The sequence below is a fragment of the Heptranchias perlo genome, unplaced genomic scaffold (genome assembly GCF_035084215.1).
Source record: "Heptranchias perlo isolate sHepPer1 unplaced genomic scaffold, sHepPer1.hap1 HAP1_SCAFFOLD_60, whole genome shotgun sequence".
Classification (NCBI taxonomy): Eukaryota; Metazoa; Chordata; class Chondrichthyes; order Hexanchiformes; family Hexanchidae; genus Heptranchias; species Heptranchias perlo.
This window is the reverse complement of record NW_027139623.1, coordinates 4,177,483-4,190,726: the sequence shown is the minus strand read 5'-3', so window position 1 is coordinate 4,190,726 and position 13,244 is coordinate 4,177,483. Positions and strand designations below refer to the sequence as shown.

The following is a 13,244-nucleotide window of genomic DNA, read 5'->3' as shown; positions in this document are numbered from 1 at the left end:
CGGGCGGGATCGGATCGGCCGCCTGATATCAGCCCGATCCGATATTCAGTTCCAGTGATGTCATTGATTCACATCCCCAAGAATGATAAATAAATAAATCGACCATCACTTCTCTCCTTTATTTGAGGTTCCAATCTCCACGGTTCAGCAGAGAAGTTCACTCTTTGATATCCGGTTTGTACCATAGCCTAAATGACAAAGAATGGGAATTTCAAATCAGCGCATTGTCCATGTTCCCCTCGTATCGCAGGGTGCAATTTCAGGACTAAAACCTAATTTTGGAAATAGAACCACAAACTGATTTCTTTTCTCTCGCACCTCAGTTTGATTCCACTAATGAATGATCAATTCCTGTTTTGTCGAATCTCAGCCGCCGATACAAACATTTCCCCTCAACACCGCACAATCGGTATGGAGTTCCCAAACTTCCACCGTAACTTAATCCACAGATTCATTTCCAATTGTTCTTTCTGTTTATTTTACCACAGATACGCCGAAAAAGCCACGGATATCCCCTGATCAACCAAGTGGCGTGTATTTGAAAGGAGAGACGGTGACCATTACCTGCACCGTGGCCGGAGACTATCGCGATAAAACTTTCCATTTTTACAGAGATCGCCGACTTCTGAACTCTCATCAAATCATCACAAAGGACAACATTGGAAAATTCAGAGTCACCGGAACAGACCAAGGAGGGAGCTACCACTGTAAATATGGAACCTCCGTCAATAGAAGGCAGTTTTGGTCCCAGCTCAGCGAGGCTGTGACGGTCACTATCGCAGGTGAGTGAAAGGGGCGGGAGGAGCAGAGATTGTTGAAATATCTATTCAACAGCATTAGGGGTAGATTATGACTAGGCGTTATCGTAGAATGGAGGATAGTGAATCGGCAGAGCGTTTCTCATCTCTTCCGGTTTTTCTTTACATTGACTTCAATGGAAATGATAATTGGGTGGTGTTTAAAATCTGTGGAGTATAAAATGTGCTCGATCGCCCGTTTCAGGCCTCCGCCTCAGACGGATTTATATTCCACTGTCAGAAATTTATGATATCAATCCCGACTAAAACTTTACCTCACAACCCAGGGTGATAGTTGGAGAATAACTTTAAACGAACACGCCCGGCGGAAAGGGGAGGGTTCGGGCGCTAAATTGGGCTGTGTAGCGCCCATTGTTTCGGCCCGTGTTGCGCCCATTGTTTCGGCCCGACACGGCCTCTTCGCTATCCAAGATGGCGTCTTGGATGCTCACGCACGTTTCCAGCGTGATGTGCGCCAGACGCTATTTTAGTATAGGAGTTAGCGCAGGCTAACAAATCACTGGACACACACACTGGCAGCTATTCAACCATGACAGGCACATCATCCAAACACGCGTCGCACTTTCTTGCAGGAGAAGATGTTGCATATCAGGAAGCAGCAAGTGGCGGTGGCATTTAGCCCATCGAGCCTGTTCTGCCGTTCAATGAGATCACGGTGGACCTGTGACCTAACTCCATATACCTGCCTTAGCCCAATATCCCTTAATACCCTTGGTTCACAGAAATCTATCAATCTCCGAATTAACTTTCACAAGTAAGCCAGCATCAACTGCCGTCTGCAGAATACCATTCGAACTGTTTCCCACCCTTTGCATGCAGAAGCATTTCCTAAATTCACTCCAACACGTCCTTGCTCTAAATGTTAGGCCATGTCCCTGCATCCTAGTATTCAAGAGTGGGAGAGTCTCCAAGAACAGTTACAAATGTCTCGGCAGCCAGGACCACTCGGCTCCAGACCTCATTACATCCTGGGTCCAAACATGGACAAAAGAGATGAATTCCAGAGGTGAGGTGAGAGTGACTGCCCTTGACATCAAGGCAGCATTTGACCGAGTGTGGCACCAAGGAGCCCTAGTAAAATTGAAGTCAATGGGAATCAAGGGGAAAACTCCAGTGGCTGGAGTCATACCTAGCACAAAGGAAGATGGTAGTGGTTGTTGGAGGCCAATCATCTCAGCCCCAGGGCATTGCTGCAGGAGTTCCTCAGGGCAGTGTCCTAGGCCCAACCATCTTCAGCTGCTTCATCAATGACCTTCCCTCCATCATAAGGTCAGAAATGGGGATGTTCGCTGATGACTGCACAGTGTTCAGTTCCATTCGCAACCCCTCAGATAATGAAGCAGTCCAAGCCTGCATGCAGCAAGACCTGGACAACATCCAGGCTTGGGCTCATAAGTGGCAAGTAACATTCGCACCAGATAAGTGCCAGGCAATGACCATCTCCAACAAGAGAGAGTCTAACCACCTACCCTTGACATTCAACGGCATTACCATCACCGAATCCCCCACCATCAACATCCTGGGGGTCACCATTGACCAGAAACTTAACTGGACCAGCCATATAAATACTGTGGCTACGAGAGCAGGTCAGAGGCTGGGTATTCTGCGGCGAGTGACTCACCTCCTGACTCCCCAAAGACTTTCCACTATCTACAAGGCACAAGTCAGGAGTGTGATTGAATACTCTCCACTTGCCTGGATGAGTGCAGCTCCAACAACACTCAAGAAGCTCGACACCATCCAAGATAAAGCAGCCCGCTTGATTGGCACCCCATCCACCACACTAAACATTCACTCCCTTCAACACCGGCGCACTGTGGCTGCAGTGTGCACCATTCACAGGATGCACTGCAGCAACTCGCCAAGGCTTCTTCGACAGCACCTCCCAAACCCGCGACCTCTACCACCGAGAAGGACAAGGGCAGCAGGCGCATGGGAACAACACCACCTGCAAGTTCCCCTCCAAGTCACACACCATCCCGACTTGGAAATATATCGCCGTTCCTTCATTGTCGCTGGGTCAAAATCCTGGAACTCCCTTCCTAACAGCACTGTGGGAGAACCGTCACCACACGGACTGCAGCGGTTCAAGAAGGCGGCTCACCACCACCTTCTCGAGGGCAATTCGGGATGGGCAATAAATGCCGGCCTTGCCAGCGACGCCCACATCCCGTGAACGAATAAAAAAAACAATAATCCAGCCACTAATTTGTATATCCTGCATGGTCGCTTTAAATAGCGCCGGTGAGTGTCCTCCAGGCAATCTTAGACACGTTCAGATGGTCGGGGTTAAGACTGTGCGTTGAGTTGTGCGTTAAGTCCCAAAATGGTGTTTATCACTCTAAATCAGCGTTGCACACTGATTGAAGCCATTTTCTCCCTACTTTACATGATTCCGGCTTCATAATCTTCGCCCACTGCTAACTCCAATACCAAGATGGCATCTGGTGCACATCACGCTGCAAATGTGCGTTCGCATGCAAGACGCCATCTTAGATGTTGGAGAGGCCACATAGCGCCGAATCAACGGGCGCTACACGGCCTAATTTAGCGTCCTCAGTTTCTCCAGTCTTTCCACTTATCAGAAGTCTTTCATCCCTTTTACTTTTCTAGTAAATCTCCTCTGTACCTTTCTAACGTCTTGACATCCCTCCTAAAGTGTGGTGCGCAGATTTCGCCGCAATACTACAGCAGGGGCCTAACCAGTGTTTTGTAAATGTTTAGCACAACTTCCTTGCTTTTGTATCCTGTAAATCTGTTTATAAAGAATTCAGTATCCCCTTTAGCGGCCTTCTCAATTTGTCCTGCCACCTTGAAAGTTTAATGTATGTACACCCCCAGGTCTCTTTGTTCCCGCACCCCCTTTAAATTTGTACCATTTAGTTTATATTGCCTCGCCTCAATCTTCCTACCAAAATGAATTAATTCGCACTTCGCTGTGTTAACTTTCATCTGCCATGTGTCTGCCCATTTCACCAGTCTGTCTATGTCCTCCTTGAGTTTGTGACCATCCTCCTCACTTCTTTCTATGTTTCGTATCTCCTGCAAAATTTGAAATTATGCCCTCTGTATCCAAGTGCAGGTCATTACCATATATCAAAAAGAGCAGCGGTCCCAACCGCGACCCATGGGTGACACGACTGCACACTTCATTCGAGTTTGAAAATCAACCATTCACCACTACTCTCTGCTTTCTGTCTCTTTGCTAATTACGTATCCACGCATCCACTGCCCTTTAATCCAATGGGCTTCAATTTTGCCAACAAGTCTATTGTATGGCACTTTTTGAAACGCCCTTTGAAGGTCTTTATATAAAACATCAACTACATTACCCTTATCAATCTTCTCCACTACTTCATCAAAGAACTCAATCAAATTAGTCCAACACGATTTACCTTTAACAAATCCGTGCTGGCTTTCATTTATTAACCCATATTTTCCCAAGTGCCAATTAATTTTGTCCCGGGTTATTGTCTCTAAAAGCTTCACCACCATCGACGTTAGTCTGACTGGCCTGTCGTTGCCGGGTTCATCCCTCCACAATTTCCACCCGTACTTTTCTCAGCAAGCTAGGATGCATCCCATCCGAACCGGGTGACTTTTCTACTCTGAGCTTTGCTAACATTTTCCGTGCCTCCTCTTTATCTATTCTCATCCTATCCAGTTTCTCCGCCTTTACTGGAACATTGGCAGCATCCGCTTCCTCAGTGAAGACAGATGCAAAGTACTCATAAGGTATCTCAGACATGCCCTCTGCCTCCACAAGAAGATCGCCTTTTTGGTCCCTAATCGGCCCCACCCTTCCTTTGACTTCCTTTTTACTATTAACTCCACTGAGTGTAGTGTCACCTCACGAGGCACCTCCAAACTGGCTGGACTTGTCACATTACAGGTTTCTCTGTCAGATAACCGAAACTGCGTGCCGAGATTTTCAAAATAACCATGTAACTCGGAGTACTTTAATGAATTACATTCTGGTTTTCCATATCATCTCACTGGGTTGGATTTCGACAGTAACGCCCAAACCTGCGACCTCCAACACCTGGAAGGACAAAGATAGCAGCTGGATGGGAACAGCATTACCTCCAAATTTCCCCCAAGTTACAAATCATATCGACTGAGACATATATCGCTTTTCTTTCATCGTCACTGTGTAAAAATCCTGGAACTCCCTACCTAGCAGCATCGATGGAGCACTTTCACCACATGGACTGCAGCTGTTCAACAAGGAGGCGGCTCACCACCACTTTCTCAAGTGGCAATTAGGGACGGGCAACAAATGATGGCCTGCCCAGCATCGCGCTCATCCCAGAGCCCGCTAACACTTAACTCCTTTATTTGAAATGGGAATCTCCACTGTTTAGATTGGGTTTGTTTTCCTTGGAGCAGAGGAGGCTGAGGGGGGACATGATTGAGGTGTACAAAATTATGAGGGGCACAGATAGGATGGATACTAAGGAGCTTTTTCCCTTCGTTGAGGGTTCTATAACAAGGGGACATAGATTCAAGGTAAAAGGCGGGAGGTTTAGAGGGGATTTGAGAAAGAACTTTTTCACCCAGAGGGTGGTTGGAGTCTGGAACTCACTGCCTGAAAGGGTTGTGGAGGCAGGAACCCTCACAACATTCAAGAAGAATTTGGATGAGCACTTGAAATGCCATAGCATACAAGGCTACGGACCAAATGCTGGAATATGGGATTAGAGTAGACAGGGCTGATGGCCGGCGCGGACACGATGGGCCGAAGGGCCTCTATCCGTGCTGTATAACTCTATGACTCTTTTTAATCAGGTTATGGCTCGGCTAAGTTACCACAAATGCGAATTTAAAATCAATGCCTTCCCTCTGTTCCTCTGGTATCCCAGAGGGAAATTTGAGGGATAAACGCTGATTTTGAAAATAGAACCCCAACTGATTTATTTTCTTCCGTTTGACCCCACTAATGAATGGCCAATTCCCCCTTTGTATATATTATCCTCCTCAGTGCTTACAACGATGTTACGTGTCATCTGCAAACTTTGAAATTATGCCCTGAATACCTAAGTCCAGGATATTAATATTTTGGTTCACAAAAATAAATCTCTATTGCGTTTGAATCGTTCGTCACTACTTTTTCCTTTCGTATTACAGGTCTACCCAAACCAAATATATCAGTGGATTCTCGTCTTGTTTTGAAGGGAGGAAAAGTTACCTTTAATTGTACAACTCCCGGGGTCCTTCCTGGCTTCACATTTTACTTATACAGACACGGAGAAGCGAATTACTCGGATGTCCAGACTGCTGCACGGGACAATTCTGTCACTTTCACCATCACGAATATAGATCACACCGATGGAGGAAATTACACCTGTCTGTATAAAGGGGATGTGAGGGGAAGGCTGCTAACGTCGGCTGAGAGTGACCCTGTATATATAACTGTAAGAGGTGAGTGAGATTCACACGGTGAATGTGTTCATCCGACCGCAGTACAACGTGTTCTTGTTACATTTCAGTCTGCATTCCGTGTTGTATTTAACGATCAAAACTGGCGTGGAAATGACATCCGGGGGTAATATTTGGTCTTCGGCGGTATCGGATCATGCATTCGTTTTACTCCCCGCCCGATATTCAACCCCATTGGCTTCAATAGAACTTGAATATCGGGCGCAGCGTAAAACAGGCGGCCGATGCGAAACCGTCCAGTTTGCGCTATCGCCCAATGGCCTCTTAACGCTTATTTCACGAACTGTTCGCTATTTATCCTGTTACTGGGGAAAGGTTAAATCACCAAACGTCGAACGGTTTTATTTCTCCAACTCTGATGAAAAGTTTGATTCACTAGTTGTGTCCTTTAGTTCCTCTCCGATCCCCTAATAGTCCAGGGTCGACTCCCAGAGAAGCTGAGAAAAAATAACACCCATTCTAGCAACTTTAACACAAGGTAATTTGAAACTAGTAAGCAAAATGCACAAAACAGATGCTGTAAACAGAGAGCCCGTCAGTGAGCTTCTGTGGAGAGAGCAGGTGAGTTCTGATCAAGGTCCCCACCTGAACCGTCACCACATCTGTTCACTCTGTCAATGTGCAATTTTGACCCAGTGATCATTCAGAATGAAACTTACAGAATGAAACTGATTCATTCCCACACTGTCGCTATTATACTTTTGACACCAGCTGGTAATAATTAAACATTCACCTTGTTCCAGGTCCACGGTTAATATCCAATGAATGAATCAATGAATTAATGAGGCAATTAATTAATCGACCAATGACAATTGAGCTTTGTGCCGAGTCGTTTTTAACAGGTGCATCGTGATGTCATCAAGGTCCCAAACCACTCACGGCCCCATTACTGATTCACTGACTTTGAAGCATTGAATCAATGGGGGGGGGGGAGTTTTATGGGGGGTAAAGAGAGGAGGTGATACAGACTTAGAGTATCAGAGACTGAGGTACGTTATCAAAACAGTGCAAAGCTCGGTACAGTGCAGGAGAGTGGTATTAATTGGACAGCTCCTTAAAAGAGCCAGCACAGTCACAATGGGCAGAATGGCCTCCTTCTGCGCTCTAAGATTCTGTGTGAATATTTTAATGCCTTATGTTTTTCTGTTAGGCGGCCCCCTCCGGATTCTACACCGCCCCAGTACCTATTTTACTTCTGTCAAGCAGCATATTATTTATTCCGTGTAGATAATGTGGGTTAACTTGATTCCACTGTGTCCCTTTATCTCATTTAGATAGATTCGTTGCGCTGGAGGTTGGTGTTGGCTCTGCTGTGGTTCTGATTCTTATCCTTGCTCTGTTGGGTGTGTGTTTCTGGAAGAAAGGTGGGTTAAACAGTATGTAATATCCGTTCATTACCAACACACGGACCAAGCTAACTGTCGTCTCCTTTCTTCCCCACCACTAACCATCCACCATCTGACCCCTAACCTCGGACAGTAAATATAAGGAGATCATGAACTGAAAGGTGAAATCGCTGGTGGCGAAGCTGAAAGATACCTGGTCTGAAATCTGTCTCTGGAGCTGGCGCAAAACGGGCGGTATCACGATTGCCGCCTGTTATTCACCCCACCCGATATTCAGTCCCATTGATGTGAATTGAACTGAACGTCAGGTGGAGCGTATAAAGGGCGCCCAATGCCTTACCGCCCGTTTTGCGCTACTGCCCAAAGACCAATTTAGATCCCATAGTGTCACATTATGAAGAATGACGAGAAAAACTCGGGCTTCTCAGTCTGGAAGGAAACATCTGAGAGGTGATTGTATGGAGTTTCTTAAGATAGTAAATGTTATGGAAGAGATAAATCTAAAACATGACATGAAATGAAGTTATATGTTTGGGCAAAGAGAGACAGGTACAAACTGGTAAAAGATCATCTAAGTTGGATATAAGGAAGTTCTTCATCACGCAGTGATCATGCTAGGGATGGACTCCCAGTTACAGTTCTGGAAGCGAATACCTTGGAATCATTGACAGCATATTGAGATACAGCAACGGGGGTGGGGGCTGTACGTTCTTTCTGGGGGGAGCGGGTGAATTAAGATGCAATGAATGCCCTTCCTCATCTGTAAATACTTTGTGATCCAAAGTTGAAAACAACCCTCTTCTGCCTGGGCCTCTTCTGACCACTCTACTTCCTAACCCTTCCCACTCACCCTTGTGTGAACCTCTCCAACCTGATTCTATATATTTTTATATCTCCTCATCCATCACCATTAAATTCATCTCTTCCATAAAACCCACGAACTGCTCACATGACACTTTCCCTTCTGAGCTTCTCGCCACCCAAATTCCTCACCTCAGTTGCCTGAGTACCAATCCACTGATCTTGTCCCTCCCTTTTGCCTCAGTAGTCATATCCTGCAGAACTGCTGTCATCACACAATTCCCAGGAAATCCATCTCTCAATCCTCCCTGCTCTCCAGCTCCCCATATCCAAAGGCCGCTTTTTCTATGAAGTGTTTAAAGGTGAGGTTCTGTTACAAGTATGCTCCGATTTCTCCCACCACTTCCTGTTCAAGGCCTACCCATCAAGCTTCCATCCATCCATCCATAATACCAGTCACTTCCTGTGTGACTGCTTACGTGGCTTGTTATCATTCCTCTTCTTCCTCGACTCCTCCACTCCTTTAAAATATCGGTCATTCCTCAAGTGTCTGTCCTCCATACACCGCCTCTCTGGAACTGCCCCGTTTATTTCCACTCCTACCTCTCACATCATAGTCCTAACATTTCATCCATTGACATCGCCTCCCTTGGCTGCACAATCACCTCTGCCGTGCCCAGGATTATCTCCTTTGACCCACTCATCTTCATCATCCATACCCTACAGCTTAACTACATCGTTGAGCAGTATGGGGTCCACTCTCCTCGGTACACTTACTCTCTATCTCTCAGCGTCCTCCATGGCCACCACAGCGGTGACCACTCGCTCCAACTGATTAACAAACATTGAGACATTTGCAGCCAACACGTTGTCCAGATTAACATATGTAAACACCAAAGCCATCTTCTTCAGCTCCTCAAATCCTTGATGTACTTCTGGCCTGTCAATGGAGAGTGAAATTAGGCGGCTTCTGGAATGGGAACCCTGTCCGTACCCGCCCGGTTCCCACTCGGCGGGTTAGGTTAAAATTATACCATACCGGGTTTGTCCATAATAGAGTTGGATGTGGTAACGGGAGGGAGATGGTTCTGGAGAATAAGTTTCAGTGGCCCAAAGACCTTTACTGCTCCTTGACCTTTCTCATGTTCCCATTTTGTTAGCCAGTAATTGGATCCGTATTTCTAATACTTATGTTTTCTTCTCAGGGACGTGTAAACGCAACAGAGAAATGAGGTGAGGCATTAAGTGTTGAATTTTAAATTTCAACCGTACGCAACCGAAATAAAACCCACCAGCAAGCATTCGGAACAATTTGTCTGTATTCTGCATTTTAAATTTTAGAATCGAGCTCTCCCACTCGCAGTCACACTTACACTCACACTCAAACACACAATCACACACACGTACACACACACACAATCACACATACATACACGAACACAAACACATATCAAACACAATCACACGCACACACACGCGCACACACTCACCCAAGCATGTGCAGGTTTCATTTACTTGAATAATTTTCATTTTATCTCCGTTTCATTTCTTTAAATGTCTTTTCAGCCACGTTGTTATTATGCTATGGCCTTTCTCATCTGGGGATCCCTCATTACCCACCGCTCAATGAGATCAGAAATTCCTCTGTTTGCTCTGTGTAATGACATCGTGAATACATTTGTGACGATGTCGTTAAACAGAGCAAACAGAGTAATTGTGAAGCAGTGTGGGAGAACCTTCACCACACGGACTGCAGCGGTTCAAGAAGGCGGGTCACCATCATCTTTTCAAGGGCAATTAGGGATGGGCAATAAATGCTGGCCTCGCCAGCGACGCCCACATCCAGTGAACGAATTAAAAAAATGTCGTTCCTTAGTTATTTCTCGCCAAGTGGATTCTGCGCTTGTAAAAAGGACTGTCCAACGGGAGGAAATATTCTCAAACGATTTAATGATGTCGCTACATATAGTGAAAGCAGGACACGGTTCCTCAATAATCGCCCTACACGTCAAACAAATTGTTAGTTTTCGGGCAAGAAAAAAAAATTCTCAGGAATATACTTGGTTTTGCAACAGTTGGATAAAACCATTCTCCTGACCATGCACCGAGGGTCATTAATACATATAAGGCGGGATCCATTCACTACCTGTCCAAACATATGAGCTGTGCCATGCAAAATAAAATGATTGAATTGACGATTTCTATTCTTTTAAGGACCACGGCGCCTCCTAGCGACCAAACCAACGAAGCCCTGACATGTAAGTTCTTTTTTGTATTCGTGCATCCGGAATTACCTTTGGCGTTTAATGTTTTCTTTTACATTTAACGAACAAGACTAAACAAAAACCTATTAACAGTAATAGTTTGTAGACTTTGTATTGTATTTAGCAAACCTGCTGTGAATCACAGAGTGTCAATCATTTCTGAACTATTTTGTGAACCTGACCAAGAAGCAATATAAACATTGATTTTATATTTTCACCATTCAATCCACTGTGGAGTGGAAATCCAGTGTAGCCCATAGTTGAAGGGGAATAGCCGGAAAAAGATCAAAGGAGCCGGGCGCACAGACGTAATTCAGTTCCCCTTTTAAAATTCGATGTTACGTGCCTGTTTGTATATAATAGGAAGTTTGCGCATGCATTGTTTAAATTGTTATAGATTTACAGTAAAGTACTCAAATATTAGTCAAGTTCTGAAGCAATGAGAGTTAAGAGGTTTTTGCAAACAGATTGAGCAGGTGGGAGATGCAAAATCGAGGTCCTACAGCTCCACTGCTGGCCGGCGGGTGCAATTACACGATGGCAAATTTCCATCGGCAGATTTTTATTGAAAAAATGAATACAGTACCGGAATTTATAGTGGAAAAAGTGACGCAAAAGTGTGACAAAAGTAACAACCGGAAGTACGTTTTGGTAAATAGGAAGTGGATGTAGGCATAGGACTTTTAACATATTGCTAATTTAACTCGCAGGGCAATGTGCACTCAGACTCAAGGCTAAGTATAGTCTGCAGGTGAAATGTAGCTGGAGGGTTGGGGATTACCGGACGAGGTGGTGTAGATGTAATTCAATCATCATTTTTAAGACATTCTGATCTTTTAAAAAACACTTCACTTTTTATTACAATTTATTATTAGGTGTCAGTCCTGGCTCAGTGGGGAGCAATCTCATCTGAGTCCAAGGTTGTGGGTTCAAATCCCACTCGGTGAGAATTAAGCACAAATCCAAGGCAGTGCAGCACTAATGAAATTCAGCACTGTCAGGGGTGTCGTCTTTCGAATGAAACGTTAAATCAAGGTCATGTTTTCCCTCTGAGGTAGATGTAAAGTATTGTACAGTACTATTCTAAGAAAAGTAGGGGAGTTCTCCCCGGCGTCCTGGCGAATAGTTTTCCCTCAACCAACATCACTAAAGCAGCTGATTTGTCCATTATCGTATTGCTGTTTGTGGAATTTTGCTATGCTCAAATTGGCCGCTGTGTTTCCTATGTTACAACAGTGACTACACTTTAAAATAGTACTTCATTGGCTGTAAAGTTCTTTCGGACGTCCTGAGGCAGTGAAAGGGACTATATAAATGGAAATCCTTCCTTCTTAATAGTTAGATGTAAAAACCTTTCCCATTTTGTGAAGCAACGAAGTAGGGTTGGTTGGAGCATAGATCTTCCTCTGCAGTACAGGCTGATGTGCTATAGCGCCGCCAGTGGTGAGACGGTGTAAGTACCGTGTGACAAGTTTACATAGACAGTTTCCAGTATAAAGGTGGCGGCAGGGTTTTGTAATGGTAAAAGATTGACACGAAGTTCTGAGAAAAACAATGACAACAAAAAAGTAGGACTTTGTTGCCACATTGCGAGATGAAAGTATGATCATAATTCATTCAATATATGCAACTATTTCAGAACAAATTCCTTCCTTATCCAAATACACAAAGCTATAAAACTATGTTTATGTATTAATGGTCGAAAGTGTAAATTGATACAATTTGGCAATCATTGCGACCATAGGACAACTCAAGACACAGCGTAAATTAGCTTCCTATTCCAAGAGAAACCTTGGAAATCGCATCCATTTCCTGGATGAAGAGAGGAAATGGGATTGGAACCCAGCAGAGGAAGTCCATTCGCTTACCAGTGGACAGCCGGAGGCCCATTGGTACTCTCCACTCTTGGCAGCGGAGATGGTCCATTCATACGATGATTTCGTAAGAAATCATTTGGAGGAGCGACTAACCATAGAAAACACATTTATTAAAAAAAATTCTAAGTATTTGCACATCAATGCATTCTTTTATTTGTTCTATTTTATTTAGACGCTGTCCTTAACCTACAAACACTGCCGAGGAAAGACGGTGTAAGTTACAAATGGCCTGAGGATTTATTTATTTTGTTTGATGTTGTTATTTATCTCTGTCATTCATGCTCCTGCAAAATGAGTCCAAGTATTTGACTGCATTCTCTCAAGATGTCTTTGTTCTTTATTGAACATCACAATCGTCGTCTCCAACATTAATATTCATAAGACCAAATACATTTGCATCGTATTTCCATATGTCCTAAAAGGACGACAGAAATGTTTGCAAGAGGGAGAAGTAAACGGATCTGTGTTTGTTTAAAAGGGTTTTCATCAGAATACGAACCTTTGAGGGGTGAGATGAAGCGTTGCTCCCCCTATAGGAAGTGTTTCGTTGCCAATATGGCATCTGTATACGTGTAAACTTACTTCTGCACACCTGAATCCAGACTGTATACAGCAGTGAAGGGTTCGCTGTTGGTTTATGTGTGGAATATGCAGAAGATTGTTACGTAAACGAGACAATTTTCTATTCCCCCCACTGAA

General features: G+C 44.5%; 1 protein-coding gene across 1 annotated transcript in view; it reads left to right on the top strand.

The window, feature by feature from the left end:
* Nucleotides 1-13,244, top strand: part of LOC137316647 (killer cell immunoglobulin-like receptor 3DL1) — a 32,397-nt gene that overhangs the window by 16,721 nt on the left and 2,432 nt on the right. Inside the window, exons 5-10 of the mRNA XM_067980497.1 lie at nt 489-782; nt 5,946-6,239; nt 7,532-7,621; nt 9,610-9,637; nt 10,619-10,662; nt 12,718-12,758. Of these exons, the coding sequence (XP_067836598.1) occupies nt 489-782; nt 5,946-6,239; nt 7,532-7,621; nt 9,610-9,637; nt 10,619-10,662; nt 12,718-12,758 (791 nt within the window). The remainder of the gene's footprint in view (nt 1-488; nt 783-5,945; nt 6,240-7,531; nt 7,622-9,609; nt 9,638-10,618; nt 10,663-12,717; nt 12,759-13,244) is intronic.